Source organism: Panthera onca, chromosome A2, assembly GCF_046562875.1.
Source record: "Panthera onca isolate mPanOnc1 chromosome A2, mPanOnc1 haplotype 2, whole genome shotgun sequence".
Classification (NCBI taxonomy): Eukaryota; Metazoa; Chordata; class Mammalia; order Carnivora; family Felidae; genus Panthera; species Panthera onca.
The window spans coordinates 76,607,474-76,631,529 of record NC_138340.1 but is presented as its reverse complement, the minus strand read 5'-3'; the positions used below and the strand labels follow the sequence as shown (position 1 = coordinate 76,631,529).

Here is a 24,056-nt window from a genome sequence, read left to right as displayed (position 1 = left end):
GTTAAAAATCCAGAATTATTTATTAAGTCCTCTCAAATTCTTCTTAAAAGTTTAAAGCCATTTTCAGGAGAAGTCAACATATATACAGAATCTGGCAAACCCAAAATTCAGTGCAAATAGTGATCTCTAGAGGCCAGTTTTTCTCCTACCTATCAAAAACCTTTATGAATCAATTTTTCTGTGCCTCCCAAGAACAAAGATAACTGATGTTAGTGAGAATGACCCAGCTGGGACTACATGATTTTTAAGTATAATCTGAGTGCTTTTTAAAAAATGTGCCTAGTGGCACCTGGGTGGCTCGGTCAGTAAAGCGTCAGACTCTTGGTTTCAGCTCAGGTGATGATCTCACCATTTCATGGGTTCGAGCCCCACATCGGGCTCTGTGCTGACAGCTCAGAGCCTGGACCCTGCTTCAGATTCTGTGTCTCCCTCTCTGCTCCCATGCCCCATGCACTCACACACTCTCTCTCTCAAAAGTAAATAAAACATTAAAAAAATTTTTTTAAAATGTGCCTACATTATTTTCTGGACAATTTAGTGTGTTTGACATGTGTAGTCAGTATTATTATTATTTTAAAATTTATTTATTTATTTTGAAAGGGGGGGAGGGGCAGAGAGAGGGAGAGAGAGAATCATAAGCAGGCACATGCAGGGCTCAAACTCACGAACTGTGGGATCATGACCTGAGCCAAAATCAAGGGTCGCGTGCTCAACTGACTGAGCCAGTCAGGCACCCCAGTCAGTATTGTTTTAAAGCTAGGTGCATTTCATTGTATTTTAGTTTCTTAAACTTTAGTTTCCCCCATTTTGCCCCTATGTTAATGGTTGGAAGGATTTGAGATCACCTATGGGAAAAGGGGAGAACACCTTTTTTTTTTTTTCACTTTGGATGCATTGAGGTTTTGCTTCTGCTATAGCTGGGGTCCTTAGATATGGCCCTGCCTGAAGGGATAAACCAGAAGTCTCAAGGCCTCAGACCAAGAGAAGTGCACCAGGCACCAGCCGATGGCCTGTTCCTACGGAAAGAGTGCAAAAAATCGGCCTTGACTTGCCCGATAGCCTTGCAGGTGTCCTCGGATACTTTTCGGAGGTACTGGGTCCCAGTGCACCTCAGCTAAGGTACTGTTCACCACATTTACACGCACATTTCCGGGAGCCACCATTGGGACTAGGGAAAAACAGGACAGGGGGTAGAAGTATCAGTGTTATTTTGAATTTCATGCAAAAATGCCCCAAACAATTTTGGCTTGAAGTGTGACCCAGCCCTAGTCTCTGGGTTATCAAGGACTGAGAGTTCATTTGATACCTGTTCATTTGACTTGGTGAGAATAATATACCTTTCTAAAATAGCGACGCTTAACATTCTGAACCTACTTTTTACATAGCAGGCTGTTTAAATTCAGGAATGTGGAGCAAAACCGTTGCTGCCTCCGTCCCTCTCAATCTAAGTGCCCTCTGAAAATCGTCTTGGCTTGCCCCTTGGTAAGTCTGTTTCACTGGTATAAATGAAAGTATAAACGAAATAGCATCAAACACTTACGGTCTTCTCCGGAATGGCCCCTGACCACAGCCGGCTCTGGAGCAAACCCCACATCATTCAGGGCCTGCACTTTTATCAAGTATGGAACAAAGGTCGGTGTGCCTGAGACAATATATTTGGATACGTTCGCCACAACCACTGACGCCCATTCATCATCGCCATCTTTCTGGCGCCAGCTAACTTTGTATTGGAGGCCCGGCCCATTAGATTCGAAACCATTCAAGGGCTACAAGAAAAGCCAAATAAATCAGAGCTTTTAAAACAGACTGTGCAACCTTTTCCCGGAACACAAAATTCAATTCCCAGACTTAAACTGAAACACTAAAACCCAAGCTATTAACAATATTCTCCAGGGATCTTTTATCTTTTTTTTTATTCATGATGAGATTCAAAGTTTGTTTGGGATCAACATTTCAAAGGTTCTTAATTTCTTTTCTTTCTTTCTTTTTTTTTTTTTTTAAGTAGGCTTCACGCCTAGGGTGTAGCCCAACATGGAGCTTGAACTCAAGACCCTAAGATCAAGACCCAAGCTGAGATCAAGAATCAGATGCTTAACCAACTGAGCCACCCAGGTGCCCCACAAAGCTTTTTAATTTCTGTCTTGAAGTAGTAAATACCACATAAGCCTCTTAAACTCTGGCTCTACAGTCAAGGGTGGACAACTTAATAGTTTCCTTCATCTATTCCTGTTTGTGTGACAGCCCATAATTGTTTATTTTACTTAAGAGACTGAAACTGGTGAACTACTTCTTTCTTCATTAAAAAAAAAACAAACGAAAAAATGTTGGTTTGTCTGGGCACCTGGCTAACTCAGTGGGAGGAGCGTGTGACTCTTAATCTCAGGATTATGGGTTTGAGTCCCACGTTGGGTGTAGAGATTACTTAAAAATAAAATCTTAAAAAAAAAAAAGTTGGCGTGTCAGTCTATCCTGTCATGTCTGTATGTATATAAATGTACAAGTACGTATACATATAGGTGTGCCTGCATGGGTCTACCAAAGTTAAGTTTTAAAATCACACAAGTGAATATACGTTAATTTTTGAAGTCCAGAAAATATAGATAAACCAAAAGAGAGAGAGAGATAGAAGAAGAAGAAGAAGAAGAAGAAGAAGAAGAAGAAGAAGAAGGAGAAAAAGAAGAAGAAGAAGAAGAAGAAGAACAACAACAACAACAACAACAACAACAACCAGCAGCAGAAGGAGACGTTGAGTACTGGGAATAACTTGGTACACGTCTTCTAGATGCTTCTCTATGATGATGATGATACGAGCTAGCATTTATTGAGCACACATTTGTGCTAGGCACAGTTCTAAGGGCTTTACATGTATTAACTCCTTCAATTGTATGAGGTTGGTTCTATTACTAGTCCCACGATACAGATACACAATGGAGATGGTAAGCAACTGGCTTAGAGTCACACAGTTAGTAAGTGACAAAGCTGGGATTTGTGCCCATTCGTTCTGGCTCCAAGAATCAAGCCTTTAACTACGACACAATAATGTTTCTTAAATAAATATTTTTCCCCAAAATGGGTGATATGGGATTTCAATATAGACATTGTTTAAAAACAACTTTTTTTCTTTCACTCTAAAATACACCAAGGAAAGCTGAAGACTTCATGGTGAGCTCACCTTCCAGGTAATCACCAAATTATCAGGCTCGGATCCTAGTCCTTCCACAGCCGTGGGATTTGTATCTGGTTCTAGAAGTTAAGCAGTCACATATGTGTAAGCTTCAGTCTTTCTCAAACAGTGGAAAGGTTTCCTATTTTATTTCCCATCACAGAAGGCACCCCCCCCCCCCCCCGCCTTTACCTACCTGCAGCTTTAGTCAAATACTGTTCAGATGGCTCACTGGGCAGGCTCCTCCCGAGGCTGTTCACCGCCATCACTCTGAAGGAGTAGTTCACATAAGGTGACAGCTTCAGCTGGGCTGTGGTCTGCATTCCAGAAACCTTGGTTTGGTGGTGCCACAGTCCTGCCTCATGCATTGCGTCTTCATATTCAATGATGAATTCTGGCCACAATACATACACACACACACACACACACACACAGAACCCAAGATAATGAGGTCAGTCATGCAACGGTAGGTTGCTAGGACAATGGACAGGACAATCTAACAAGAGTAGCTGAACATGAGTTACTTCCCTTTCAAGAAAAATTCCATTAGAATAGTTTGATTTAAGAATTCTATCATTATCCTCAATACCCAATAACCAATAATATTTGGTATTCTTTCTCCAGCATGCTTAATTTAGTTACTTAAAACTATTTAGAAGTGGTCTATACATCCTTTGGAAAGTTTAAGTATATGGAAAGATGGTCAGGTCATGATCTCACAATTTGTGGGTCCGAGCCCTGTGTCAGGCTCTGTGCTGACAGCTCAGAGCCTGGAGCCTGCTTTGGGTTCTGTGTCTGCCTCTCTCTCTGCCTCTCCCCCCCAAAAAAATAAAGAAACATTAAAAAAATTTAAAATAAATATAGTGAGAGATCACTTTCCACTAAACAGATAGGCAGTAATCAAAAGTTTAACAGACTTTGTTGACTATTACACAGGGAAACAAGCATTCTCATACTTTGGTTCCGGGAATGTAAATCGGCACAACTTCTGTAGAGGACAATCTAGAATATCTCACAATATTCAACTCTGATATCCTTTGATTGAGAGACTGTACTCCTAGCAATTTATTTTGAATGAATGTACTCATGCATATGCTCACAGACACATGAAAAAGAATCCACATTGTGGCACTGTTTGCTGTTGAAACAACATAAGTGCAAAACCTTAAACGTTCACCAATAGGACTCTGATCAAATAAATTATGGTGCATCCACACAATGGAATAATCTGCAACTGTAAAAAATGAACGGGGGTACTCCATTTGCCACTGAAATGGGATGATTTCTAAAATACACAGTTAAGTGTAACCAAGTAGGGTATAGAAAGGTGTGGGACACTTATGTAAGAGCACAAAGATTTACCGTAACACATACACATACATATATGTTTGACTATACGTGTACTGCCCCTCAGAGTACCCACACTGATGGCATCAGTATCATGGAGAAACGGGGAATCAGAGGGGTGCAGAAGACTTACTTTTAAGTGCATATCCTTTCCTTTTGCATTTGCTAAAATTTTGTGGCATGTACATGTTCTACCCTGGTAAAAAAAATCGGTATTTAGATATTTATTAATTGCCTACAAATGTGCCATGCGCCATGATCTGAATTACAGATACAAGCACGAAGTAGAAATGTTGTGTGTCGCAGTTCTCTGAAGCTAAGTAGCTCAAGTTTTCCTTTCAATCTCCATTGGCTTGCTGGTGATCTCCAGTCTCATGAACTGGTGCCATTTATATGGGCAGCCACTCTCCCTCCCCTGAACTGTAGACTTGGACAGATAGTTCATTGACTCAACAACTCCACTTGTTTCTCTATTATAGCATGACAAACTGTTTACGACCAAGAGTGATCCTGATTCTCCTCCCCAAGTGGCAGTGAAAACTCAGGTCAAAACCCTGAAGTCCAGTTTGGATCCTCTCCCTTCATAGTTTCAGTAGTTTTGTTGGCTGTACCTTTAGAACATGCAAAATCTGACCATTTTTCAGCACCTCCATCCTCTTGGCCTATGCCAAGCCACCATTATCTCTTGTGTGAATCATTCCATAACCTCCCAACTCACGAATTCCCAAATTTCCTCAGTTCATAGTGCACTTAGTGTCTCAGTAATTTTCTTCACGGTTCCCTTAGGCCAAAAGAAATATCTAGCGTTTCCAGGCAAGTCATTAGGTCTATACAGCTTCGTAAATATTCATGTCTTAACAACTTAACCCATTCGGCATTGCGTGACTTCTCGAACCTTGTGAAGAGACTGGTCACCACCTTCCTCATTTTCTGTTACACACTGATTTTCACGTGGTACTGGCTTTTTACCACAGCGATAAAGGCTTTGCATATATGGCATCATCACAATATGATACAGCAATATCATGTTGGAACTGTAGGCGGCCCCAAGCTAGTATTTCATGTGGTGTGTAACACATGTGACTGTGTTTTTTAAATTGATTTATTTTTATCTTCGAGAGTGAGCAAGTTGGGGAGGGGCAGAGGGAAAGAGAGAGAGAGAATCTGAAGCAAGCTCCATGCTTAGCATGGAGCCTGACATGGGGCTCGATCCCATGACCCTGGGATCATGACCTGAGCCAAAATCAAGAGTCGGAGGCTCAACCGACTGATCCACCCAGGCGCCCTGTGTTTTTTAAACATCAAAATTTAAAAATCAAAAATTTAAAAAAATACCCCGAGGCACCCTCTGAGTTTGCTGAGGTTCTACAGGGTACTTCATGGAGAACTGCAGTCCTACATGTCTCCCTGCATCCCCTCTTGTTCTTCTAGAGACCATCTTCAGTAGAAGAGCCACCATGATTCACTCCACTCCTCTACTTAACTCCCTCCCATGACTTCCCAGCCCTTACAACGGCCTGCAAGACCTGCACGGTTCACAGTCCACCCCTTGGTTGCTGCAGCAGCTCAGGAAGACCTCTCATGCATACTGAAGCAGATCCTTGGGGAAGGTGCAGCTGAAGGAGCCTGATGTCAACACTCCTTGTGGCAGGTTCTTTCCTGAAGGAAGGTCTGAGTAGTGTGTGTGTGTGTGTGTGTGTGTGTGTTCTATACATATATATGTGTGTGTATATACATACACATATACAATGTGTATTACATTTTACATAGGTACGTACACATACAATCATATTATATCCAACATGATATATATTATTAATTTTACATCATTTCTGTCCCCTCTGCTAAAATACAAGCTCCATATGGGCAGAGATTTTTGACTATGTTGTTGTAAAACAGTGCCTGATTCATAATAGGCAGTCAATCAATATCTATTGAATGAATGAATGAGTGGATGAATGAAAGAGTAGAAATGCTTTGAAATCTAATGGTCTCACTTTAACATTGGTACAAAGAGTCTGCAAGCATCCTAAGTGGCTAAATCCAGCTACTGTATTTAAATAACTGGAAGACTCAGCATGAAGGATGAGTGTTCTGGTCAAGGACTAAAAACTCAGTTGAGAAAGGAACACCATTAAATAACACAAGATAGAGAGGAGGCTTCTGTTGAATTGCACTGGAAATAGTCTGTTTTACCAGCAGGTGCAATACGTCAACACTCACATCATTTCAGAGTAATCTGGGGGTAGTCATCAGAAAGGAATTTAGTTTTCCTGCAGCATATACCTGAAGGTAATAATATATCACAGGACTGTGATACTCTCTGAAGTATCTCTTCAGTTCTAAAACTTCTAAACACATCTAGAGTCTAATTTTATTAAGTTCTTCCAGTGTCCTTATAGTGTGGCTCCTCCTTTGACTTTAACTCTCTAGGCTAGCATCATCACGGCGAGGATTGGACACTGTGGAATGAGCCTCTTCGTAGCAGGGGCTGATGGGAAGAAAGAGGCCCGTACTGGAAGGTGATGGACTTAATGTCCACACCCAGCTCTGTTACCAACTGTGGGTCTAAAAAGTCACTTTACTCACCAAATCTCAGTTTCCTAATATGCACACTGGCAGGACGGTGCCTGGTCCTCCTACCTTTTTCTCCCACATTAATAGGCAAAATGAGTAGCGTACATCTTCCTACTATGGTGGAAATTTATGGTGATTCTTCTTTTTTTTTAATGTTTATTTATTTTTGAGAGAGACAGAGAAAGAGTGTGAGTGGGGGGGCAGAGATAGAGACACAGAATCTGAAGCAGGCTCCAGGCTCCGAGTCGTCAGCACAGAGCCCAATGCAGGGCTCGAACCTCACAAACTGTGAGATCATGACGTGAGCCGAAGTCGGACGCTTAACCCACTGAGCCACCCAGGCGCCCCAAATTTACGGTGATTCTTTTGGATCTCGTACACAAAATGAAAGTGTATTTGCTTAGTTAGTTAACATCATCAGCAATTAAGTAACGTCTTCTACCAGAAGCTGTAACCAGGAATAACTCAGGCTCTGAAGAGAGGGGAGCTATAAATAAAGGTTTCTGTTCTATTAGTAATGAAGCAGAGAATGCCAGCAAATATCTCCATAAGGAATTTCAATCACACGTGATAAAGTACTTCAGAAATGGTCGTGAAATTGACCAGTGACAAAGAAAATGACACCACATACCTATAATAGGGCTATTGTTGTCATCGCCTGGGGTCCACGACAGCTGAACACTTTTGTCGAGTTGATCCGTCAATTCTAAATCAAAGGGAGGATTTGGGACATCTGTAGACCGAACATACACACCACGGTTAGCCATCCATCCTTATGAGGTTGTCTTTTACTTACTTGTAACACCATTCACAGGGGGTGCATCTTAAAGACACAGCACACTTAACGGTCAAGGAGCATGCAATGGAAATGAAGTGCCAACAGCCGAGGTTGCTGGGAACACACAAGCACACCCAGGACAACCCATCAATGAGTTCTGCTTGCTTCTTTTCCCAATGAAACCGAATCACGTGTGACCAAAACCAGTGGGGAGGGCCTACGTGGTTCACCAGCACCCTCGGTGTGTCTTCTCATAAACATGAAGGAGCGCAGACAGAAAAAATAACACTGAAGCTTAATTTCTAATAAATGGGAAACAGAGAACGGCAAATGCTGAAACACAAATACAGGCAAGCACAGGGACTGCTGATTAAGAAGGCTTAAATGTTCTTTCGGAAACGCAGGAAGTGATCGATTTTGGAGCTCCTGGAGAATATTTATGTTTTTAAGGGAATTCTAAGATTGCTGCTCTGTAAGTAGCCCTCAGCATGTGTACCTCATGCAGATACTCACTACAGTGGTTGGGCACATGGGGACACGGTGTGTTTACCCTCAGAGAACACTAGGGTACAGACACCTGTTGGACGAAGGTGTCCCAGAAGCATGTCCGTTTCTTCTAAAGGTACTTCCGAGATCCAGAGAATTTACATTCCCCTCTGGGCTCTTTCCTGACCTTGCTCTTGGGCGTGATTGTAGCCCTTGGGGAACCAGAGGCCATAAAACTATGGGCACTGCTTTCCTACCAGTAAAGAAACAGTAAATGTCTACCAAGGGCAGTTCTACAGCATAACTAAGGATACTCTGTGAAATCCAGCTGAGTTTATGCTGTAAAATTAATTTTTGTATTTATATGCTGACTAAAGATGAGGGTTCTTTATAATCAAAAAGAGTTCTGGAAATAATTTCTGATTTATTTTCCAGACTCGGAAAAATCACACAACTTGGAAGTGCCTTCATGTTGGTCCTCCTTTAGTGATTTATGTTTCTTAAACACAGTGAGTTGGTTTTCTCTAAGACAATAGTCAAATGTTGTTCCAAACAGCCATTGTTTTCCTATGAAAATTTCTCAAATATGGAATCCCAAAACATTTATGTTTCCAAAACAACTTGCAGTAGACGGAAATGAAAACCTAATTTGTGGAATGGTATTTGAGATATTTTTTTTCATTCTGTAAAACGTGGATGGCAGCTTTTGAAAAAGCACTATGCTACTTTACAAGGGAATCATATCAAAGAGGGACTTCTATCAATTGAGATGACTTTAGAATAACACATGAAAGGGGAGCCTGGGTGGCTCAGTCGGTTGAGCATCTGACTTTGGCTCAGCTCAGGATCTCACGGTTCACGGGTTCGAGCCCCGTGTCGGGCTCTGTGTCGAAAGCTCACAGCCTGGAGCCTACTTCAGATTCTGTGTCTCCCTCTCTCTCTGCCCCTCTTCTGCTCATGCTCTGTCTCTGTCTCTCTCTCAAAAATAAATAAACATTCAAAAAAAATGTTTAAAAACTGGATGTTAAAAATTTTTTTTTAAAAAAAGAACAACACATGAAATATTTAGATGTGAGCAGTAATACATTCAGTGAGACATTCCAGAGCTATCATGAAGAAATGATTCATAGCAGTGAATGGGGAATGCACCAGAACACCAGACAGAGCACTTTTCCTTAAAGAAACACAATGATGTGATAGAGAAAAGAAATTTTTTTTTTTTTTTTTTTTTTTTTTTTTTGCAAATGTGGACTTGTTTGACAGAAAATAGAGAAAGAAGACTCATATTAGTTTACCGTAAATAGGAGCTGGAGTTGGAGTAGGAGCTAGAAAGGACATTAATATAAAGGATTTTAATCAAAATTAGGAATGGAAAGATATAAGATAGCACAAGAAGACAAAGACTGAACATGATTCAGATTCTAACGCTAAGCTGTGCGCTTAGCTGTGGGACACAGCATCCATAAACATGCAGTCACAACTTGGCGGGGGGGGTGAGGGGAGGTCCTTCAATTTTAAATAGAAGTACATTATTTCACCCAATTTTCTTATAAAAGTATCACTAATATGCGCAAGCATCATTTTATTCCAGCGCCGCTACATTGGTATATTTATACTGAAATTACTGCCTTCAAGGCATCTTTCAAAGAAGAAAAATGTACATATTTAACTGACCCACACAACTGTGACACTATATCAAGCAAACATTTACTACTGAGTCCTTCCAGCCTAACACGGGGCAGCAGTGGTGCCCTGTGTGTCCCCACTCTTACCGACGACGCTAAGCACAGCACTGGCGGAGACCATGTCTAGAGTTGTGTTGGCCACACATGTGTAGGCCCCACCATCGCTGTCCCTCACATCAGCTACCTCCAAATGGTCCTTGTCAACAGTGAACCTGCAAAGAAAACACGTTCAGAGCAGCTGAAACGGACATCCAGCCACACACGACGGATGGTTGCGTTGCCGGCACGGAAGAGGCTCTGTGAAGTGGAAAACAGAGAAAGATGGGGCGGCTGGGTGGCTCAGGTGGTTGAGCATCTGACTCTGGATTTCAGCTCAGGTCATGATCCCACGGTTCGCGGGATCGAGCCCCGCATTGGGCTCTGTGCTGACGGTGCGTGCTGACAGTGTGGAGCCTGCTTGGGATTCTTTGTCTCTTCTCTCTCCCCATTCCCTGCTCATGCTCTCTCTCTCCCTCAAAATAAATAAATAAATATTTTTAACAAAGAGAGAAAGATGATATAGATTTGCAGCTCATTAGAGCAAAAATCCAAAAAATATGTATCACTTTGATAAAGCTTAAAGTTGGAAGACAGAGGGGATTAGAACCCTGGGTTGGAAGGGATGTCAAGTTGTCTGGTCTGAAGGCTTATCAAGCACCCTTCTGCAGTTTTAGGCACTTCCTTAAAGACCAGGGGCACCCAGAGGTGAGGTGGGGGCAGCTGCAGTTACCCTTACTAGTGGGCTTTCCTGCGGCTTCTGCTGCTAAGAAACATTCAAACACCACCCATCCAGCTCCATTTCTAACAAAGTGTGTATTTTTAAATACTTTATTGGGGTGCCGGGGTGGCTCAGTCAATTGAGCATCTGACTCTTGATTTCTCACGGTTTGTGAGATCGAGCCTTACATCAGGCTCTGCGCTGACAGTGTGAAGCCTGCTTGGGACTCTCTCTCTCTCTCTCTCTCTCTCTCTCTCTCATTCTCTGCCCCTCCCCCACTTGTGCTCTCTCTCTTTCTCTCAAAATAAATAAATACTAAAAAAATAATTTATCACTTACCGAAGAAATTTTCTGCCATTTTTGCCACATGCATAAACTCTCATAGGAGAAAATAAAAGCCAAGAATGGTATCGACTTTATCACAAGAAATAGGGAGACTGAGATCAACAAGCACCATGAAGAGTTCTCTAGAGGTTACTAGCTGGCATGAGAAATTAGTAGGTCAAAAATCCATGTAAATTGGATTCATGCATGATTTTAAGGAGGCTCCATAAATCATTAACTGTCTTTGCAAGGAATTTCCAAGTTAAAACTTTAGCCAGCTTAACTCGACAGTCATTTCCTCCTACTTTCTTCTCATCTTTAGCAACTCAGATTCCACAAATAAAACTGGCCAGCTGGAAGCATAGAATTACATGGAAATTCTGGGTATAGAAGAGAAGGCCACCTGGTTTTTTTGGGGGGGCCATTAAGCGACAGGCACTGTTTGGGCACATTTGCAAGCAAACCACAGAAAGCATTCCCACCAGCACACAGCATTTCTTCCCGTAGGGGGCGATGCTTGTGGCCCCTGGGCCAGCTAGGATTCACAGAGTCAGCTCAGCACCCATTCTGTCAAATTGACGCTTCACCAGGAAGACAGGTATGAGTCTGATTTCATTCCAGGCTCAAGGACTGCTCAGGCTCTTTTAGATACCTGTGGGTTTCCCCCCAACCCCTTCTCTTTCTACTGGCTTTAGGTGAAAGCAAAAGAAAATTCCCTCTCCACATAAAAACCAGTGTCCTTTAAAATACTGACAAGGATTTAGACACACTCTGCTGATTAAAGCGATCGTATTTCTGCTTATTTGTAGAATGGTAATGAAAACATCTGTCGAGACTTCACTGCACACAGTAGAAGACAATGGAAGTTATCCAAGGCCTGAAAGGTTTTTCCTGTCCTGAATTGCCCAGGAGACCAACACGCAAAAATACAACAAACATTCTCTATTTCAATAACTTGATGCCTTCTTAGGTCCAAGCATCTTGCGGCGGGGAGAAAAATGTATTTTTTTTTTTTTTTTCTTGGAGAGAGCAGATTTCAGACACTTTAGAAACATCTCTGCTAAGTCACTCTACAATAAACCTTTAGTTCAAAGCCGCTTAAAGAGACGAAGAAGAGAAAGGAAAGAAATGGTCTTCAAATACCTTCCGTCACTGGGCAGCTCACCGTTGTCCTTCAGCCACGTGATGGTGAGGGTCAAGGTGTGATCGTGTTTCACTTTGCATTCAAAGGACACCGTGCTCCCTCTTTGCACTACTGCATATTCAGGCTGCTTAATGATCCTGGTTGGATCTGAAATTTAACTTCCGTTATCCATCGCCAGAGCTGAAGAATTTGCTCAAAGCCACATAATATGTGAAAAAGCTTCATCACCTCTGCCTTACCTTTGATTTCTAAGTGAACTTCATTCTTTGCCATTCCTAATTTATTCCTTGCAACACACGTGTAAGTTCCTGTACTGTCCTTTTGGGCCACAGGAATTTCCAAAGTTCCATTTTCATGCAAAACATAAATATCGTCACGGAGCGCACTACCCTTAGCTCCCTTGAACCTTCATTACAGAGAGTATCACAAAGGGAATAAAAAAATCATAATTTGAAGTCAGACATAAAATGCTACATTCAAGATCAACACATGATGGTCTGCATAGTATCAAGTTCAGAGACGTTTGGAATCTGCACAAGACATTCGGAATTGCTTGCCTGTAAGTCAGTGGGGTCAATGTAAGGCAGGATGTAAAACGGGAAGATTTAATGAGAAATGGTGTGGAAGCATTAGGGTGACAACGCAAAATACTCAAATTCTAATTTTCAGTATCAGAGATTCATATTTCATAAATACATCACTATCTATTCTACCTCTAAATAGACGATAAAACAGGCAAAATGAAGACTGAGCTTTCGGACATCTCCTCCCTACTGGGACTTATCTGTAAGCCCGTCTACAGGCTACAATTCTAAAGTGATCTCGATTGGAAGATATTTGATTTGAATTCTAAAGAGACTTTTGATTCTTATCAGTAAGAACTTATTCAGGGAAGAAAGACAATAGAGCATGTATGCAAAGTATGTGTCCATTCAACTTCCAGGCTATTGTCAGACAGAAGTGGGGACTGATAAAAGGGGTGAGGCAAAGTCAACCTAAGCTAAGCGTGACCTCACCAGGACACCAGTAAAAGGATACCAGTGAGAGTGGATGGATCCAAATCAGGAAGCTCGGGTGGGAGGGGCACTAAAAATGAACACTGGGGAATGAATTCTGTTTTTGAGCTTATAGGACCTCTCTCTGACCCCAAATGATATTCTATTATCAAGGAATGTCCCCAACCAGCTCTCCAGCCGGCATTCCTTGTGAAGTCCCAGGTGATGTCCGTGGCATTGTAACATACGGGAGGACCTTCAATTTTTAAAAAATACATTTCCAGGGGCACCTGGGTGGCTCAGTCGGTTAAGCGTCCACTTCTTGACTTCACCTCAGGTCATGATCTCATGGTTTGTAAGTTCAAACCCCGCGTCGCTCTGTGCTGACAGTTTGGGATTCTATCTCCCTCTCTCTCTGCCCCTCCCCCACTTTGTCTCTCTTTCTCAAAATAAATAAAAAAATAAACCTAAAAAAATGCATTTCCAGATACCTCTGTGGTTGACAAAGTGTGCTGCTAAACAGACTGGACATGTGTTAGGCATTTAGCACACAGCAAGTAGTTATACCTGTTTATGAATGAATTTCATAATAATAGTATGATGGAATCTGCACTGTCCGTTCTCTGACTAAATGAAAATCCAACACACAGAGAGATTTGAAGGCTTCAGCAAATGTAAATATTAAAAACAAATAGACGGGTGCCTGGGTGGCTCAGTTAAGCGTCTAACTCTTGATTTCGGCTCAGATCATGATCCCAGGGTTATGAGATGGAGCCCCACATCGGGCCTGCACTGGGTATGGAGACTGCTTAGGATTCTCTCTCTCCTTCCTCTGCCCCTCCCCTGCTCTCACTCACTCTCCCAAAATAAATAAGTAAATAAAAATAAACAGAGCCACGACTTACCACTCAATGGTAGGAAGAGGAGACCCAAAGAAGGCACAATCTAGTAAAGCAGGCCTGTTTGCAATGACCTGATAGAGTGTATTTGCAGATGTAAGGATTCGTGGTGGCTCAGCTGAAAACAGTTTAAAAAGGTAAAGTAAATATTAAAATAAAATAAACATTTCGGCCCGCCTAAATGTATTTGTATTGTATTGCAAGCTTATAGTAAAGCATTACCAGTATGCCTCTTCCTGAACATTCTCTAGCAGGACACCACCGGTCAAGGTGGAGAAATGCACATTTTCTCCTACCCCTTGTCACATGTCTTTCTCAGGCACAGTATTTGAATGATCTATTTATCTCTATCTCCTACTGTACTGTGAGTCCCTTACGGGCAGGGAATGGGACTTTTATTGTTTTCTCCCCAGAAACTAGGTCAGTATCTGGCACAAAAATAGCAGTCAAGTACATCTTTGTTAGCTGATGGGCCCATCCTAACCTCAGGGTTAGAACGAGAATGAATGGGTAGGGGTGGTGGTGAGCAGACAAGGCGGCAGAAAAGAGCGAAGTGTGGGTGACCGAAACACAGAACCAGAAATCCAAGCTTCCTCCTAAACATCCACCAACATTGTAACTGTGCTCAGCTCTGTGTGTGATTTCCTGCCCTTCGTTTCAAGCATGAAGGACAAATACCAAGTCCTGCTTGGCTTCCTGACTTTAATTTCATTTGAAAGGGAGCCTACTACACTTAAAGAGTTGATGTATAATTTCTGGCACTGTGAAAACAATCCTCACATAAATTTTTTAACAAACTTGATGTCTTGGTAGTTTTTGTCCAGCATGAGAAATATCATGATCACATAAACCAACCATTTCATGCAGCACAATCAAATTTGGAATTAGGGAGCTGGGCTGGGGGGTCAGGGGGATAGTGGGGGGGGTGGATGATGCACCCAATGATCATCCTTGGAGGAGGGATTAAAAAGCCAGGCAGAAGCCCCGGGGCTCACACTGCAACAGAAATGAGAACATAAAGTGATTGAAAATTGTAAAGGCAATTTGTGTCCAGTGCCTTGTAAAAAAGAAGACACACGAATGGCCAACAGACCCTTGAAAAGGTGCTCAGTGTCACTCCTCATGAGGGAAATCAAAACCACAATGAGATACCACCTCATACCCTGTCAGGGTGGCTAAAATCAAGAAGACAAGAAACAACACATGTCAGAGAGGATGCACAGAAAAAGGAACCCTCGTGCACTGCTGGTGGGAATGCAAACTGGTACAGCCACTCCGGAAAACAGTATGGAGGGTCCTCAAAAAACTAAAAATAGAAATACCATATGATCCAGTAATTCCACTATTGGGTATTCACCCAAGGAAAACAACAACGCTAGCTCGAAAAGATACATACACCCTATATTTATCGCGGCACTGCTTACAATGGCCAAGACATGGTGGGGTGCCGGGGTGGCTCAGTCGATTAAGTATCCAACTTCAGCTCAGGTCACGATTTCATGGCTTGTGAGTTTGGACCTCTGTGCTGACAGCTCAGAGCCTGGAGCCTGCTTCGGATTCTGTGTCTCCCTCTCTCTCTGGCCCTCTCCCGCTCATACTCTGTCTCTCTCTCTCTCTCTCAAAAAGAAATAAACATTAAAAAAAAAGACATGGAAGCAACCTAAGTGTCCATGAATAGACAAATGAATAAAGTAAAAGTGTGTGTGTGTGTGTGTATATATGTATGTGTGTGTGTGGAGTATTACACAGCCATAAAAAGGATGAGATCGTGCTATTTCAGACAACATGGATAAACCAAGATGGTATTATGATAAGTGAAATAAATCAGACCGAGAAAGACAAATACCATATGATTTCATTCATAAGTGGAATCTAAAAAAAAAAAAAAAAAAAAAGAATCAACAAACAAAAAACAGGATCAGAACTGTTAACTAGAGAGAGCTGATGGTTGCTGATGGGGATGGGGGTAGGGAGCCGGGCAAAATGGGGGAAGGGGAGAGGGAGATGTGGGCCTCCAGTTATGGAATGGGTAAGTCACATGAATAAAAAGCCGAGCATAAGGAGCAAAATCAATGATATTAACAGCAAAGTGTCAGGACAGATGGTAGCTACGTTTGTGGTGAATAGAAGCATGAAGTATAAACAAGTATAAACTTGTCAAATCACTAAGTTGTACACCTGAAATTCATGTAACATTGTGTGTCGATGACACTCAAACAAAACAAAACACCAACCATTTCGGAAGATGTTTCAGTGTATCATAGTTTTCTAAACATATTGCTAAGAATTGGTGAATAAATGTACATCTGTGATTAGGACAAAGGCCAAACATTATGATTAATGATTTATTTTTTAAAAATCAGAATCATGAAATTGTTATTGAACTTCCCAGTTCCTAAAGATGGAACAGCAGGAACATCCTGTTACTAAAAGCAGATGAATGCTATTTTCCTTTGGAGCATTTGACTGGGAATGGAGCTGCCTGACTATCTGGTTAATTATCCAATCAATATATTTTTTAAATTGTTTTAATATTTATTATTTATTTTTGAGACAGAGAGAGACAGAGCATGAAGGCGAGAGGGTCAGAGAGAGAGGGAGACACAGAATCCGAAGCAGGCTCCAGGCTCTAAGCTGTCAGCACAGAGCCTGATGCAGGGCTCGAACTCACGGACTGTGCAATCATGACCTGAGGCAAAGTCGGACGCTTAACCGACTGAGCCACCCAGGCGCCCCTATCCAATGAATAATTGGACACTATAAGAACTGTGTTATAGGAGTGCCTGGGAAGCTCAGTTGGTTAAGCGGCCACCTCTTAGTTTCGGCTCAGGTCATGATCTCAAGGTTCGTGGGTTCGAGTCCTGCGTCGAGCTCTGCGCTGACAACGTGAAGCTTGCTTGGGATTCTTTGTTTCCCTCCCTGCTCTGTCTCTCAAAAATAAATAAATAGATATATAAAAAAAAAAAGAACTGTCTTATGAAAGAACATCAAGGCCAGAGTATAATAGCCTTCGTGGCAAGGTCTGTATCTTATCCACCTTCATATACCCCATCTAGCTCTCAGTCCTCTGTGTGTTGCACATGGTAGGTACTCAGTATATTTTTGCTGAACGAATGGAAGACTACAGCAGTCATTCACTGAACTTGTCATTTCTGTAATCAAGGGAGCGCTTACCCAGCACATTTACAAATGCGTTTGCCAGTAAATATCCGTATTCGTTAGAGGCATTGCACTGATACACGGCACTTGATCTTTCTTGAACATTCGAAAAAATAATGGTATCGCCATCGATTTTTCTGCTGGGGTCATTAGGGGCAACTGGGTGTAAAAACAAAAGCACGTTATTTATTCCTCTTTGCTTAAAAGATGTGCAGTTTGAGGTCTGCATTATGGTAAGTACGACAGAAACACACACGAATCTAGGTATGTGCAGTAAGGAGGAGGAGACTGAGAACCCAGGCAGAAACCATCATTTTCCCTCCTCAGATTTTAGTTATCACATGTCAGCATAGGGTTATGCTCAATACTCATTTAGTCCTGAGTGGATTCAGTCCGTAAAACTGAATATCATTTTTGAGAGATCCGGCAGTGGGGGGAAGCACAAGTTAGGTGAAAACAGCAATACAAATTCAGGAAGGCGTTGCCTTTTCACAAAGAAACTGTGGTTCTTTACGAAGAAGTGAGTTAATTTATCGAGAGGAGACAGCAAACGCTCATTGAAAATACAGAAACCCTCTAGCCCATCCAAACCTGTGTCTTTTATGAGCCTCTCGTTGACATAAATAGATAAATAATAAATAAATACCTATAAATATAAATGTTATATATTATATATTATATATATATTATATTATATTATATATTCTATATATTACATTATATATTATATATATTATTTAAATATATATTATATATTATTATTATATTATACATAGAAATATTATATATATTATTTATATTTATATATAAATAAATAAATACCTAAAATATAAATGAATACCTATTTATTTATAGGTACATACATAAATATACAGGGCCAATAATCAAACGTGCAAACATTTCTTTTCCTGAATCGGAAATTCCTGAGGCCGAAACAGATTATGCGAAACTTCTCTTAAAGAGAGTGTTTTTTAGCTAAACCTCTCAAGTATGTTAAAAAACAAAAAAACCCAAAAACCAAAACCAAAAAAAAAAAACCAAAAAACCTAGAAACCAAAAAACCAAAGTCAGGACCAGGACTGATCCTTACTGCAGTGGAATGAGAGTACCATAATAGGTGAGAATTTAGTCCAGGCCATGCCTAGCAACGTCGAAGTGTGGTGCTCCTGGAGATAAATGCCCTTCTGCGAGTGCTGAACCTTAGGCTGTGACCTTACACCGCGTTAAAAGCACACTGAAAGGGTTGACAGGTACCGGCCTCAGCACACTGATCCAAATCAACACTCAGTGACAGCACTCTTTCTCCAAAAGCCGTTCTTGCAACTTGACCCACTTAAGAAAGAAGACTTTGCTTCCATTCCAAACACCATTTTTTTTTTCTCTTTGATGACAGAAAAGAAGATGCGCGTCTAAGACATACTTATCATCGCATTTGGACACTTTGATTCCGTGTAAGTCTCAAATGTTTGGTTCATCGGTGGTTTATTAACTCACTTTCAGACAAATAAACAGAACTATAGTTACTCATCCTTGTTTCAGTATGTGGATCTAGAGTAGTGTTCTCACGCATGCTGTGTTTGTTTTCCACCATGGCTGCTGTAGCAAGTTACAAAATTAGTGGCTTCAAACCACAGAAAATTTACCGTCAGACCGTTCTGTATGTGGTTGTTCAACACTCCCATCACAACTAATAGCTAATTTGTAAAATCACCTTAGATACTCCAGTTAACTCACTAGTGATGGGGGATGCCTGGATCCTTTGAGTTGGTTTCTTAGCTCCTTTCTGCTGCTTATGACTCTGAATATTTCAAAATTGCCTTAAGAAACATGCTCTTCCAACCAGAAGATAAATACAAGTTCTAATCCCTCTAACAGGGTAAAGACTGCATCAATACATGACAGCAGAGGACAGAAATGTCACACTGGCCTAGGAAGCAAACTATGGCTGTGGCAGGCAGCCAGGTACCCTGAGAATGCAGTATACCCCGGGGCCACCAAGGGTATACTTGTCCCAGACCCCAAGTCTAGTATCACCGGGGCCTTTCTGACTCACCCACTCTCAGTGACATCCATCCACGCAAAGCTTTTGGAACAGAGCAGGGTTTCTAGGATCTCTTTCTTTGTCAGCTATGCTCAGAAGTTTTGGACCCAGCACTTGGGCACTCAGTGTTGGGCCACTCTGGGGGGCTCTCAGTGCCCACCATTCTGACGGCACCTCGGCGGACATTGTAGGCAGCAGGGGGCCCGGTTGAGTAGTGTCTGGGCATTTCAGACAGCGATGATGCTCAGGCAGAGCCCTGGCCTGAATCTCTCTGGATATGTGAGGAGAGCTCTTCACGTTCCTTGAGTGTATGGACCTCTTAAAAGTTACACCACCATGTGATGTTTAATGGGCATAGAGCTCCAGGTTTGCAAGATGAGAAAGTTCTTGAGGTCTGTCTATTCAACAGTAATATGAATATACTTAACACTGCTGAACTGTAGACTTAGAAATGATTAAGATGGTAAATTTTATGTTATGGTTTGTTTTTTTTAAACTATAATAAAAATATATCACCACAAACTCGGAAGACCAGCTCAACTAATGAAGCCAGGAGGACAATCTTCCCTCAGTGGGAACTCATGAATCACGACATAAACCATTTTAAAAAGCGTTTTTGTAGCCCGCCCTTGCATTTTAATTTGCTGTCAACTCATCTCCATGCTACTCTTTACCTGAAAGGCATCTGACTGTACCTGCCTTGTTGCTGCTTAATGGAGCAGTCTTCAAATATTTATTTTTTGGCAAGGTGTTTAGGAATAAAATAAATCCTTTAGGTAAGAGTAGGGAATAAGCTAATATCTCGCCACGGGGATTTGGGCTACATTTTCCTTAAGTACTTTAACTAAACAAACACAAACAAACCCGGGAACTGTCGCGGTGACATATGGAGGCTCAGTCGGTACTGGATAAAGAAGAAAATTGCTAGTGTAGAGATATTGGAAGCCCTTGGATTCTCTGTGCTGGCTACTGGATAGGAGTAACTCTCCAGCAACCAAACCCCAGTTATCCAAAGGAATAACGATTAATTCTGGGAATAAGCAACTTCTTTTGCTATCAATGAACAACAAAGAAAGAAATTTGAGCATAGAGGCATCATGTACAATTTAGAGCCCCGAAGATAAGGTTCAGAACTGGGCTGATATCTTTCCAACAATACATTCCTTTTTTAAAAATTTTTTTTTATCGTTTATTTATTTTTGAGACAGAGGGAGACAGAGCATGAATGGGGGAGGGTCAGAGAGAGGGAGACACAGAATCTGAAACAGGCTCCAGGCTCTGAGCTGTCAGCACAGAGCCCGACGAGGGGCTCAAACTCACAGACCGCGAAACCATGACCTGAGCTGAAGTCAGCCGCTTAACCGACTGAGCCACCCAGGTGCCCCAACATTCCTTTATTCCAACTGTCCTGACACAGCTGGCCAAACTAGAAATGCTTCCAGCAGTTACATAATGAGAATGATAATTATTGCCACCTCATATGTGTAGAGAGCACTATCAATTTAACAGATAGTTTTGTGTCTATTGCATCATTTTATTTCAAAAAGAACTTTATGCAGTGGATTAACTAGAAAGTACGTGCACTTTGGAGAAGAGAAATTAGAGACTGGAGCACCTGGTGGTTTAGCATGAGATGAAGGCTCAGATTTTCTGAGTCCGTCTACTTTATAAACATCTCCTTGAAATCTGAACATTTGGCCATGATGGAGATTTTCCTTCGTCTGCTTACTCCATCCCCCAGAAGGGAATGCCAACTGAGCCCTTTACTTTGGAGAAAAGGGAGAAGGGAGACGCCTTGGTGGAATCTGGGGACCAGCCTGGACCAGGCCTCCATGCCCCTGGCAGCTTCTCCTGTGCTCCTGGCTTTCAATCTCCGTCTGATGTCAGCCAAAGACAGAAGTGTGGCCACAGGAGACCTGTCTACTCTCATTCTTTTCATTCCTTCCCCTCCTCATCCCTTAGAGAAAAGGGACCTTTTAACAATGATGGTGAGATCTTGTAAGTGCTCCACCTGGAAGATTCTGAGCTGTTCCACTATTCAAATAGGGGACGATTAAAGATCTACATGTTTTAGGCTCATCTGCTGACTCTTAAGACAGGGACAGGTTCACATCGTCCATGGCCTTGGCCTTGGACGTCATCTTCCTGGTTCCGGGTGCTTCTTTCACACCCTCCCACACACCGCAGGTCACACAATAAAATCAAAGATCTCTTCCGGTGCCAGCTCTGTACATCTGTGTTCTTTGCTCTGACTTCTGTAGATTGTTTAAAAAAAATATTTTAGGTAGTTTTAGGCAAATTCCATACTTAGTCTGGTCTTGTTTTTTGCTTCAAGGAACATTTAAAGCAACCTGGCCAGTCCTGGGAGGACAGAGCTTTGGAAGAGTTTGCGATTAGACCCCAGACACTTTTCTGAGTTCATTCTTCCAGTTTTCTAGGACAGTGGTTCCAGTTCTGAAATGCAGTCACAAATCGATAACGCAGTACTCTGTTAACAGAGCCCTAGTCTTACGCCTCCCTCTCCGTGATGCTGATTCTCCTTCTGTAGGGTCTATGTGCCCTTGGCAGCCAGGGCCTGCTGAGCTAGGAGATATCACTGTCCTTAGGTGACTGTCCACAGTCAGGAGTGGGGAGGCAGTGTGTCTGGTAGTGTGGTCCCCTGTTGTGTCGCACCTGGCGGGGACACTGCACAGCTCTTTGCATGATGCTGCAGAGACACGGCCGTTCCCTGACCCTCACCCTCAGCAGCTGCCTGCTCCTCCCACCCCCACCCCCGCAAGGTTTCCGCAGCTTCTCAGGTGGAAGGGTGTTGTTGCCAGATGGCCTATGTTCCCATTTAACGTCTGGGGTCTATTCTAGGCCCCCTTGAAGGTCAGGAATCCTCACCAGGCCCACTCTGTACCTCTGTATACCGCAGCAGACTGCTCTCCCTTGCCAACCCTGCCTCTCTGCCACCCCTCCCCCTCCCACCACTGCTCCCTCGTTGCCGGAAGCATCTACAGGTGCACAGCTCAACAAGCTGCAGATGAGAAAGAAGCCCGTCTCCCATGTCCTGAATGGCTCCCAAACCTCAAAGGCAATTCTGTTTACGGGCCTCCAGATTCATGGGCTAATTATCAACCAGGATAGAAAGGGCAGAGGCACAAAACTCCTCAAACTTCTACCGACTGTTTGACAGTTTTCTTCCTCACATACTCCTTCTGTTGGATCAGGGGAGGGCAACACAAGGTGGAGACACGGTAGGGTTCGCTTTGAACTTAGCTATGCAAGACTCAGCAGAACTGGGAGATGGATCAGTTGCCAGGGGCTAGTAGGGAACAAGGGGGCCCTGTAGTATCATTGTGCAGAGAGCTATGAGGGTCCCCACCAGGTGCCTCAGGCCATCACCTTTCAACAATGAGATTCCACACAGTAACCCATGCACTTTCAGCCTGGCCACCAGATGTGGAGAGAGCCACCATTCAGACACTTCATATCACCTTGGTATAAGCATATGGCACCTGTTCCCGGCACTGCAGGGCAGCCTGGTGGGCGAGGGAGGGCCCTTGCTTTGCTGCCACACTGCATGGTGTCTCTCCCCGCTTGTGGACCAGAGGGACTGCTCTGAGGCACGCCAGAGGTCGGGGGACCCTGGGTCTGTGGGCACCATAGAATCTTGATCCTAACTTTGCTCAGCTCCTTGCTGTCCTTCCAGTGGGGACTTGATGCATACTTTCAGGATGGAAGAAATGAACTAATTTGGAACCTGATTTGGGAGATTCTGTTCTAACTCTTTCTGCTCGGGACCTAATCAGATGGTCTGGGGTTCTAGAGGGCCTAACTTATATCTCAGGGCCGCCGTCCTGCGCCTCCCCTCCCCAGGCAGGCCTTTCCCAACTGCTGCTCCCCGCAGATAGCTCATTTAAAGGGGTGTCTACGAGTGAATTTCAAAGCCTTTAGTACAACTGGAGCCACAAGGCTCCCCGAGAGATGCTGCCTGTGCCAGGTTTGGACGGACTATGAACCATGGATCAGGAAGGGGTTTATCTTTCCAACCTTCCCTAGCTCCCTGGTTTTTCCGCCGGGGGGTGAGATGCACAGCCCTCGCCACTTGTCAGTCCCCCTGAGGTCAGATCTCAGGTGTGCAGTTAACCTTTCGTAAAGGGCACAGAACCCCCTAGCTGCACGATGTGCCGTCACAGTACGGAGCACGCCCCGTCCTTTCTTGCCACTGTTTATGCATTCCTGAGCAAATCAGATACCGCACCATAAAACTTCTTCTTTAGGTCTGGGCTGTATGCCTACCGTCTCTGTTTTCTCTCCTGGCAACAGCTTCCCAATGCACAACCACAAGGTACTCTCTGCACTTCTTCCTGATCCTGATCGTGGTTAAAACTGGGAGTGGAAATATCCAAGCCCCAGCCCCTGGCCTCTTTAGAATCTGTGTTCTTCCTGGAACATACTTCCTTTTACAGTAACCACAGACTGTCTGTTTTAGAGTATCTGATAAGTGCTGTGTAGTGTGACACAAATTCCTAATAAACAGCATGGAATGGGGAGCTCTTACTTGGTTTAGACCCACAGTTGTAAGACCCTGTGAGTGAGAAATGGGGACTAAGCCATTTAATACTGCTGGTAGCTCTCAGATCCATCGCAGGGTGAAGACTGTTTCAGGAAAGGCAGTTTAATGGACCTTTTGGTCAAGTAAAAGTAGAACAAATT

General features: G+C 42.8%; 1 protein-coding gene across 14 annotated transcripts in view; it reads right to left on the bottom strand.

Annotated features, from left to right (window-relative positions):
• Positions 1 to 24,056, bottom strand: part of NRCAM (neuronal cell adhesion molecule) — a 282,635-nt gene that overhangs the window by 30,350 nt on the left and 228,229 nt on the right. For 9 of the 14 annotated variants that reach the window (XM_078442572.2, XM_078442567.2, XM_078442570.2 and 6 more), the window contains 11 exons: positions 17,330 to 17,473; positions 14,162 to 14,273; positions 12,501 to 12,667; positions 12,261 to 12,408; positions 10,124 to 10,248; positions 9,647 to 9,676; positions 7,719 to 7,820; positions 3,360 to 3,557; positions 3,173 to 3,243; positions 1,541 to 1,766; positions 1,053 to 1,168 (listed from right to left, as the gene is read on the bottom strand). In XM_078442572.2, coding sequence (XP_078298698.1) covers positions 1,053 to 1,168; positions 1,541 to 1,766; positions 3,173 to 3,243; positions 3,360 to 3,557; positions 7,719 to 7,820; positions 9,647 to 9,676; positions 10,124 to 10,248; positions 12,261 to 12,408; positions 12,501 to 12,667; positions 14,162 to 14,273; positions 17,330 to 17,473 — 1,439 coding nt within the window. The remainder of the gene's footprint in view (positions 1 to 1,052; positions 1,169 to 1,540; positions 1,767 to 3,172; positions 3,244 to 3,359; positions 3,558 to 7,718; positions 7,821 to 9,646; positions 9,677 to 10,123; positions 10,249 to 12,260; positions 12,409 to 12,500; positions 12,668 to 14,161; positions 14,274 to 17,329; positions 17,474 to 24,056) is intronic. The other 5 variants (XM_078442563.2, XM_078442568.2, XM_078442565.2 and 2 more) reach the window with 1 other exon arrangement.